General features: G+C 41.3%; 1 protein-coding gene across 1 annotated transcript; it reads left to right on the forward strand.

The window, feature by feature from the left end:
* Nucleotides 1–4,039: 4,039 nt before the first annotated feature.
* tmem102 (transmembrane protein 102) lies at nt 4,040–8,775 on the forward strand (the record flags this gene model as incomplete). The annotated part of the gene is given in 4 exon segments (XM_014034687.1): nt 4,040–4,381; nt 6,998–7,191; nt 7,258–7,470; nt 7,555–8,775. Coding segments are annotated over 4 exon segments (1,343 nt in total), but the record flags the coding sequence as incomplete, so codon positions are not given.
* Between the last annotated feature and the right edge of the window lie 812 nt (nt 8,776–9,587).

The following is a 9,587-nucleotide window of genomic DNA, read 5'->3' on the forward strand; positions in this document are numbered from 1 at the left end:
GTGTGTGTGTGTGTGTGTGTGCGTGCGTGTGCAGTGTGCAACTGTCTACTTAGGAGTTTCGATTAAAAATAAATTGTGGAATTTTCTTTTCAGACACTTCAAACTTATTGCAGAATTTGTGGAAACTGAAAAATGATGCAGGAAGAGAAATTAATTGTTCTTTAAGACATTTTTTTCCTCTCCATCTGTTCGAGCCAAATGAACCCCTGCCCAGATTAAACCTGGGTTTAATTTAATCCAGGCCAGAGTATTCACCAGGAGATAAAAAACAAAAACAGCTGAGTTAGAATGTACCCATCATACGTTCTCAGCATAGTGTTGAGTTCTGCATGCTTTAGATGTTTCCCTGCTTCAACACACCTGACTGACACTGATGAGTGATTGACAGGTTTCTGATAAACTTTGCGACGTTCTGATTGATTAATTGAATCAGGTGTGTTGAAGCAGGGAAACCACTACAGTGGATCATGAACAGTGTTGAAGAGCTCAGTCATAGAGGTATAATCTGGTTTGAGGGGTGTAAATCATTCTAGGCTATAGTACTCCTGGGGTATAATCCTGTAGACTCGGGTATAATCCAGACTAGGGGTACACAAAAAGGCCTGATGTACTCCATTCAAAGCCAAACATTCAACGAGTGGTTACGTTGTTCAACACTGGTTTTCTCACAGACCTTCCATGAGTTTTCGACCATTTGACTCCTATCTGTTTCTGGGTACAACAGTCAGATTCTGGAAGGGGGAGTTGTTGAAGCAAAGCGCAGCGTCCGAGCTCTTTCAGCATTAACGGACACACCCACAAACTTCTGACCAATCACACGATAGTTTCTTATAAAGACGGAGGTGAAAAGTTCTCCCGGCGGTCTGTGACAAGTAGAGGTGGAAGACTGCGAAAAAGACCGTCAATGAGACGATTTCGGCAGTTCTGATGGAGCATGTCCAAATGGAAGAAGACCCTGAACACGAGACTATGGCCTCATGTATGTCTGGGACTGCCTCGGTTTAGTCAGACACATGGAGGCAGAGCCAACCTTTGACCCTCCCACCCCCGTACCTCCAAGTGAAGTAGCATGTCCAGGAACCAGAGCCGGCCCGCGACCCTCAACAGAACTGCTTTTAGAAAGAGTCCAGCTCGCTCAAGGCAAAAGTCTGAGTGCTGATAGAACGGCAATCCTTCTTCATACTGGTCAGGCAGCCAGGAAATGGCCTGAATAGCCACCGACGCTGTTTTGTAGAACATCAGCAGACCACCAAGCCAAACTGTAGAATCCAGTGATCGGAGTCCAAATATATATCCAGAACAGAGGTCCCACCTTTGACATGTCCTCCCATGGAAGAAAAAACTTTGTTCCAAAAATTTATTAAGGGACCAGCTAATGAAATCCATAAAAAATAATGTATGGAGGGAATTTAAAGACAAACTTGTCTGCGCAGCCGTGTTTAGGAACGTCTTCTGAGCATGGTTCTAGGCTCTGGACTGGCCCGGTAATGTCTTAAAATTCTCCTGGAGGACCTTGAAGAGAACCCAACTCTGGAACGATGGATGGATGGATGGATGGATGGATGGATGGGGTTCTCAGTTGAACCTTTCTTTGACCAAGAAGGTCCCAGTCAGTAGTCATAAAGGACCTTTTCATTAAAACCAGCTAATAAATCAGGTTCAGTGATATATTTTGATAAAATGAAATATTTCCAGTAACTTCACTTCTTGCTTCGGGGATTGTGCTGATCGTTCAGTCTGGTTTTACATTCACACTCTCATGCCTCTACATGAAAACAGCACACGGCCCGCTGCCACCAAGGCTTTGTGCCCATGTAACAGGATGAAGGGGATCATAGTAGCAGCTTTGTGCCCCCAGCCGTGGCCTGCCGGCTTGGTCCGATGCCCTCGTTTCTCCTCTCTGGAGCCACTTAACCCCCCCTCCGGCCGATAACAGCCGAAGTTCTCACCGATCTCTCCTCTGTAAAGCAGGTTTCATGCTTCACCTCTGACCTCCAGCAGGGGGAAGTTGTGTTCGAACCACTTGGATGTGCTTTCTCTGTTTTGTTTTGTCTCTTAAAACTAACAAAACAGCTAAGTAGCTGTAAAGGGATTTGGAGGTTTGAGTTTCTCTTACATAAACCGTTCAGAACTGTAGATTCAGGAAACATTTTTTTTATTCTCTGAGGATCTGTGGTTTAAAATGTAACAAGAAAATGTCTGATTGCACAGATCTGTTTCTCCAACGTTATTTTATAAATAACTCCATGTTCTCTGATCTCAGGCTTTAAATTCTACTGAATTTACTTGAACAAGTTAAAACAAACACAGATTATCTTTCATATAATCTCTGGAGTTTATAATCCAGTGACAGTAAGAAGTTATTTCTAATCTGATCTTCTCTTTTAGCAAAACAAACGAGCCACATATCGTCTATTTCTACCATTATTTTAACTAAAGCTATGTGGCTAATTAGCTACACGTGTGGCTAACTAGCTGTTTTGAGCTTTTAGCTGGCATACTGCTGCTTTTAGCTTCTGGATAGCCTTTTGATACTTTGAACTTTCAGCTGACTTTTTGATACATTCAGCCAACCATTTCTGCTTTTAACTAGCATTTTCTTAATTAGCTTTTTGCTAACCTTTTTAAAATAATATATTTATTGACTTTTTTATATATGTGAACATAGAATACAAATATTAAAACAAATATTAAAACAAATATTAAAACAAACATTGAACACCCCCCACCCATCCACCGCCTACCCACCTTTTATTGCACTCAGGGTATTAAAAAGAGAAAAACAAATTTAAAATAAAGGAGTAAAAACAGAAAAGAAAAAATGTACAAAGTAGAAAATACAAAGATCCATAGGTAGATAATTGTATAAATATACAGATAAATAAAATAAAGTTCCAATCATCCAGCTCTGCTTAGATAAAGTGTCATAGCCTTTTGCTACTTTTAGTTTTTAGCTAATGTTTTGCTACACTTAGCAAAACGCTAATTAAAAGAGTGCCACTTTTAAGATGGCCTTTTGCTACTTATATCTCAACTTTGCTACTTTCAGTCTTTTAGCTCCTGTTTGGATTTTTTTTGCTTGGGTTTTGTTACCTTCAGCTTGTTGCTAGCATTTTGCTACAATTTATTTTTACTCTTAGCAAACACTAGCTAAGAGTGCCACTAAAGCTGGCTTTTTTTGCTACTTTTACTTTTAGCTAAACTTTAGCTACTTTAGCCTTTTAGTTTATTTTGTGTTTTTAGCTTTAGTTTTATTTTTAGCTTTTAGCTACCCTTCTGATTCCTTTAAACTTTTTTATACAATTAGCACTCTTAGCTAGCCTTTTCTTACTTAGCTTTTTTACTAGCCTTTTGCTACATTTTGCTTTTGGCTAGCCAGTTGTACGCTTATTTATCTTTTGCTAAATTTGGCTTTTAGCTAGCGTATTGATACGTTTAGCATTTTAGCTCCCATTCCGATTTTTATCTTGCGTTTTGTTACTTTAATCTTTTACCTTTCCTTTTGATTCCTTTAGCTTTGGGCTTTTTAATACATTTAGCCTTTCTCTACTTTTAGTTAGCATTTTCATTTCATAGCTTTCTGTTAGCCTTTTGCTAAATTTTGCTTTTAGCTAGCCTTCTGTATCCGCTTACCTTTTTAATTTAGGCTTTTAGCTTATGTGTTAATACTTTTTAGCTTTTTAGCTCCCATTCTGATTTTTAGCTCTCGTTTTATTACTTGCGTCTTTTAGCTTTCCTTTTGATTTCTTTAGCTTTGGGCTTTTAAAACATTTAGCCTTTTTCTACTTTTAAGTAACATTTTCTTAGTCTTTAGCTGTGTTTTTGTCACTTTTAGCTAGTCTTTTTGTATTTGTAGGTAGTAGCTTCTGTTTCACTGCCTGTAGCCTTCTGCTTCGTTTAGCTTAGCTAACATTTCTTTTAGCCTTTACCTAATGCTCTGCTTCTTTCAGCTATAAAATCTCAGTTTCAGCTCCATCAGCAGGGTTCTTCAGCTGTCAAGGTTCGGCTGGTTTAACCCGTTCCTCTTCATCTCTGCCAGGTTTGGTCCAGAAGGTCGACCAGCGCCTCCCGGTGGCCAACGAGTACCTGCTGCTGTCAGGCGGAGCCCGAGAGGGGGTCCTGGACCTGAACCCCGAGGAGCTGGGGGAGTACGCCAAAGGGGCCGACTTTGACCTGGACTTCACCCTGCTGGTGCCGGCCCTGAAGCTCCACGACCGGAACCAGCCGGTCACCCTGGACATGAGGCACTCGCCGCCGTGCCACTCGTGGCTCAGCCTCCGCCTCTGCGACTCCAACGTCCTGTCCCGCTGGAGCGTCTGCTGCCAGGAGGAGAACGGGCTTCCTGCTGAGGAGGAGGAGGACGAGGAGGAGGAGGAGATGGGTGAGTAGAACAGCCAGATAACTTAAAAACATAAAAACTGATGAATGCAGACATGAGAGAGTCTCTCTGCTGCTGCTGCAGAGCAGAGAGACTTCCTGGTTTTCTTCAGGTGATTTGATGCATGATGTAATTTAGCCCGGCGGCTCGCAGCAGAGAGGCTGTTCTTTCTAATAATCCTCCTCAGATAAAAAACACAAACATTTCTGAGCCCAACTAAGTCGTCAGAAAGTGTACGATAACGCAGCAGTTCGCAGATTACTCCACAAAATCAATCTACCACACGCTGGTGAGTGAAGCTTCCCAGAGCGGCAGGAGTAATGACATTTATTGATATGAATCGCTTTAATTTTCTAAAGAAGCTTCGACAAATTTTTCTGGATGCTTTTGAACATTTTCCTCGGGGTGTTCCACTGCTGGTCGAGGCAGGATGAGAGGATTTATTCAGACCAAGTGCTCAGACACAAAAGACTAATGAACTATTGTCACATGTTTGCCTTAATGTTGTTTCACTGCTCTAAAAAAGGTTGTTCTTTGTGACACATGAATCAGAAACAGATTCTAATTAATTAAAGCATTGCATGATTATTTAGGGCTGGGCTGTAAAATAATGATATATAATCAATAGAAAATACATCCAGTATCAAGAACCGCACAGCATTCTGGGAGATGTAGGCAGAGGAAACGCATCAACTAATTTACTCACTCTTTGGCGAGCTAGCAACAAGCCTCATAAATGTTAAATTAAAAAAAAGACAAAGAAAAATATGTAGCATTAACTCCCGAGTTATATTATTAGCTCAGGAGCTATCGCTACATATATATAAAAAAATTATGTAGCGTTAGCTTTCAAACTATAATATTAGCTCAAGAGCTCATGCTACATATAAATAAAAAGTATGTAGCATTAGCTTTCGAACTATATTAGCGCAGGAGCTAACGCTACATATATAAAAAAATACGTAGTATTAGCTTTCGAGCTATATTATTAGCTCAAGAGCTAACGCTACATATATAAAAAATAAATAAATGTAGCGTTAACTCCCAATTTACATTATTAGCTCAGGATCTAACACTTCATTTGTGTAAAAAAAAAAGTGTAGCATTAGCTTTCAAGCTGTATTATTAGCTCAGGAGCTAACGTTACATATATGATTAAAATATTTGTAGTGTTAGCTTTTGAGCTATATTATTAGCTCAGGAGTTAATGTTAAATAAATATTAAAAATGTGTAGCATTAACTCCAGAGTTATATTATTAGCTCAGGAGCTATCGCTTCATTTGTGTAAAAAAAAGTGTAGCATTAGCTTTCAAGCTGTATTATTAGCTCAGGAAGTAACGTTACATATATGATTAAAATATTTGTAGTGTTAGCTTTTGAGCTATATTATTAGCTCAGGAGTTAATGTTAAATAAATATTAAAAATATGTAGCATTAACTCCAGAGTTATATTATTAGCTCAGGATCTAACACTTCATTTGTGTAAAAAAAAAAGTGTAGCATTAGCTTTCAAGCTGTATTATTAGCTCAGGAAGTAACGTTACATATATGATTAAAATATTTGTAGTGTTAGCTTTTGAGCTATATTATTAGCTCAGGAGTTAATGTTAAATAAATATTAAAAATATGTAGCATTAACTCCAGAGTTATATTATTAGCTCAGGAGCTATCGCTACACATATATAAAAAAATTATGTAGCGTTAGCTTTTGAACTATATTATTAGCTCAAGAGCTAATGCTACATATAAATAAAAAATATGTAGCATTAGCTTTCGAACTATATTAGCACAGGAGCTAACGCTACATATATAAAAAATACGTAGTATTAGCTTTCGAGCTATATTATTAGCTCAAGAGCTAACGCTACATATATAAAAAAATAAATGTAGCATTAACTCCCAATTTACATCATTAGCTCAGGAGCTAACACTTCATTTGTGTAAAAAAATGTGTAGCGTTAACTTTCAAGCTATATTTATTAGGACAAGAGCTAACGTTACATATGATTAAAATATTTGTAGTGTTAGCTTTCAAGCTATATTATTAGCTCAGGACCTAATGCCATTTATTGCCAAATACTTTCTACAATAATTCAGGAAGTTTGTGGTTGTTTAGGGCATACAAAAAAAATTAAAAGGAAAAAAGAAAATTTATCAATAAATTCATAAAATTAAAAAAATGAATGAACATATGAAGAATTAATTGGTAAATATTTCTTTTCAACATTGTCATTTACTGTAGGATTTGGCAAATCTTACATGTGTGCAACCCACGTACTCAGCTCTACTGCTCATCCCGCAAATGCATGTTCCTTACAAATGTGGCACCATTTAAATAAGAAATTAACAGACTTTACAACGATGTAAGATTTATTACCAAGAAGCATCGATACTAATAATCTACCAAACACTCATTTCTTTACTTTTCGTGCCAAGTTATATATTAGCTCGGGGGCTAACGCTAAAGCTAACAGGCTAAGCTGATGTTCTCCTCATTTACCCAGAATGCTTTGTGTCTTAAATAACATATATTTTCTGTATAAAAAGTAACGAGCCTGCAGTGTTTGTATAAATGTTTGATGTTAGACACCAGGCTTCATCCATCTTTTCTTTTGAAGGTAAAGGCTCTCTGCCCTCGCTGGCCTCTCCTCAGTCTCTGGACGGTTGCTACTTCTCTCCCACCCTGGTGACCGACTGGTTCTGGGGGGTCGTGAGCGAAGCGGTGGAGGAGCTGAGGCGCAGCCCCCAGCGAGGAATCCCCTCCCCCGAGCGCCTGGAGCGTAACGGACCCCTGACCACCATCATCCTGCAGGTACGGAGGCGGAGCCTCGGCACTCGGACCGCAGCCGCTCTGTTCTAAAGGCAGTGTCTGTTCCAGGCCGGGTCCAGTCGGGTTCTGTACGACCTCCTGCCCGTGGTGTCGTTCCGGGGCTGGCCCGCCGTGGCCCAGGGCTGGCTCACCGCCAACCACTTCTGGGACGGTAAGATCACAGAGGAAGAGGCCATCTCCGGGTTCTACCTGCTGCCCTGCTGCTCCCCGCTGGGGGGCCGGCCCGACCGGGAGTGGAGGCTGGTGTTCTCCCGGAGCGAGGTGAGGACTCTTCTTCTTCTTCTTCTTCTTGCTTCCTGTTCAGGTCCTGTCCCTCTAACCCCGCCCCCTGCCTGTCTGGACCAGGTGCAGCTGAAGAAGTGCATCCCCTTCCCCATGGCTCAGGCCTTCCAAGCAGCCAAGGCCATCCTGGCCCGGATCCTGGCCCGACCCCGGACCGGCCTCAGCCTCTACCACCTGCGCACCCTCCTGTTCTGGGCCTGCGACCGGCTGCCCCTCGCCTACCTGTCCTGCCCCGACCCGGACACCCCCGGCCGCCTCCTCCTGGGCCTGCTGGACGACCTGGCCCACTGCATCCTGGGTAAGAACTGTCCCAACTACTTCCTGCCGCAGTGCAACATGCTGGAGCAGCTGAGCGACGGCCAGGCCCTGCTGGTGGCCCGTAAGCTGGCCCACGTGCGCTCGGACCCCGGCGAGCACCTGCGCGCCGCCGTGGACCAGGCGCGGCAGGCGGGCCGGCTGAAGAAGGAGCTGACGGCCAACGGTCACGGCTCTCCGGGGCACCAGCCCAGCAACGGCATCATCTCACCGTCGGAGGACAAGCTGGCCCAGCGGCTGCAGCAGCTGGTCACCGAGAACCCCGGCAAGTCCATCTCCGTCTTCCTGAACCCGGACGACGTCAGCCGGCCGCACTTCCGCATCGACGACAAGTTCTACTGATTTTTATCTTTAAAAGCAGAAAAAAACCTTCTGCTCGTCTTAAAACCAAAACATTTCCCTGTGACGTCACCAGGACGGCCCCTCCTAACGAGCTGGCCTTAACGAGCGTAAACACGCTGCACAGTTTGTTTATGGTGAGACCAGAACCGTGTCGACGCTTGCCTTCAGGATTTTTTAACTTGTTCCTCTAAAGACGTCTGCAGAAGCACCCCTCCGTCCCCCCCGGTGCTTTTGTTCCTCATCAGAGTGGAAAGAATCAGAAAAACAAGCTGATGTAACTGATTGTAACGTTGTTCTCGCTTCTTTTTTCTAACTTCCTCAGGTTTTTTTGATTCCAGTTTAAAAACTCTCACTTTTCCTGGAACGTAGAAACAAAAGCAGCAAACAGAACCGGATCCAAACAACAAACCAGACCCACCGTCACAATATTAACGTTTTAGTTGTTTTTTTTCTTGTTTGAAAGTCCATGACGTGGATTTACCTGAAAAGCAGATAAATCAAAGTCGAGCTGCTTCTTTGATCTTTAAACTTTTATTGGACATAAAAGCTTCTAAACATCCGAGTCGGGAGGTGACGGCGTATTTTAAAGAAATAAATCAAAGTTTTATTAAAAACTCTATAAAAATATTAAAGGGTCTGTGACATGCTTAACCTTCAAATACAAAAAGTCAAAGAAAACATTTATATTTAAGAAAACTAGCATAGTACACATGATTTTACCCATTTTGTCTCATAACTGGCATATTTTCTCTAGAATTTGGCTCAGAAAAGTCAAACAGGAAGTGACATCAAAGGGAACTCTTTAATAAAATAAACTCTCTAGTCTTTGTTTAATGAAACAATCATTTAAACTCTTCTTCCACTCTGATAGTGACTCAAAAATAATCTAAAGAAACAAGAGATTATTTATTTACTGTAGCATCGCTCTGTTTACATTCAGACATTTCCCTTTGACATCACTTCCTGTTTCTTCACATTCAAATATCTCAACAACTGTTCGTCTCAACAGAGTGAAATATGTTTTGCAACATGTTATCAATGTTCTCGCTCCAAAAACACATTCACATTTATTACAGAAATTTGATGTCACAGGCAGTTTAAAATCAGTGTTTAAACCTTCAGCTGTTTGCTTGTATAAGAAGCCTTAAAAGTCCTCAGATAAAGATTGATTTGATTTGATTTGATTTATTMATTTAACAGGAAAATATTATTAAAAATCAAGCCTGACTCAGCATAATTGCTGTTTTACAGCAGGTTCCTGTTCTGCAGCACATAAAACACTCAGAATTACAGCATCACAATCACATCATTATACACCATAGACACAAAGACAAACAAGCATACCAAATTTCAAAAAGGCAGCATTTGCAAAATAGGACGTCTAAATATGAGCACAACAAAAAGTGTCCAGCAGATGGCAGACAAGATTCTTCTTAAAG

This window comes from Austrofundulus limnaeus, unplaced genomic scaffold (genome assembly GCF_001266775.1).
Source record: "Austrofundulus limnaeus strain Quisiro unplaced genomic scaffold, Austrofundulus_limnaeus-1.0 Scaffold2234, whole genome shotgun sequence".
NCBI lineage: Eukaryota > Metazoa > Chordata > Actinopteri > Cyprinodontiformes > Rivulidae > Austrofundulus > Austrofundulus limnaeus.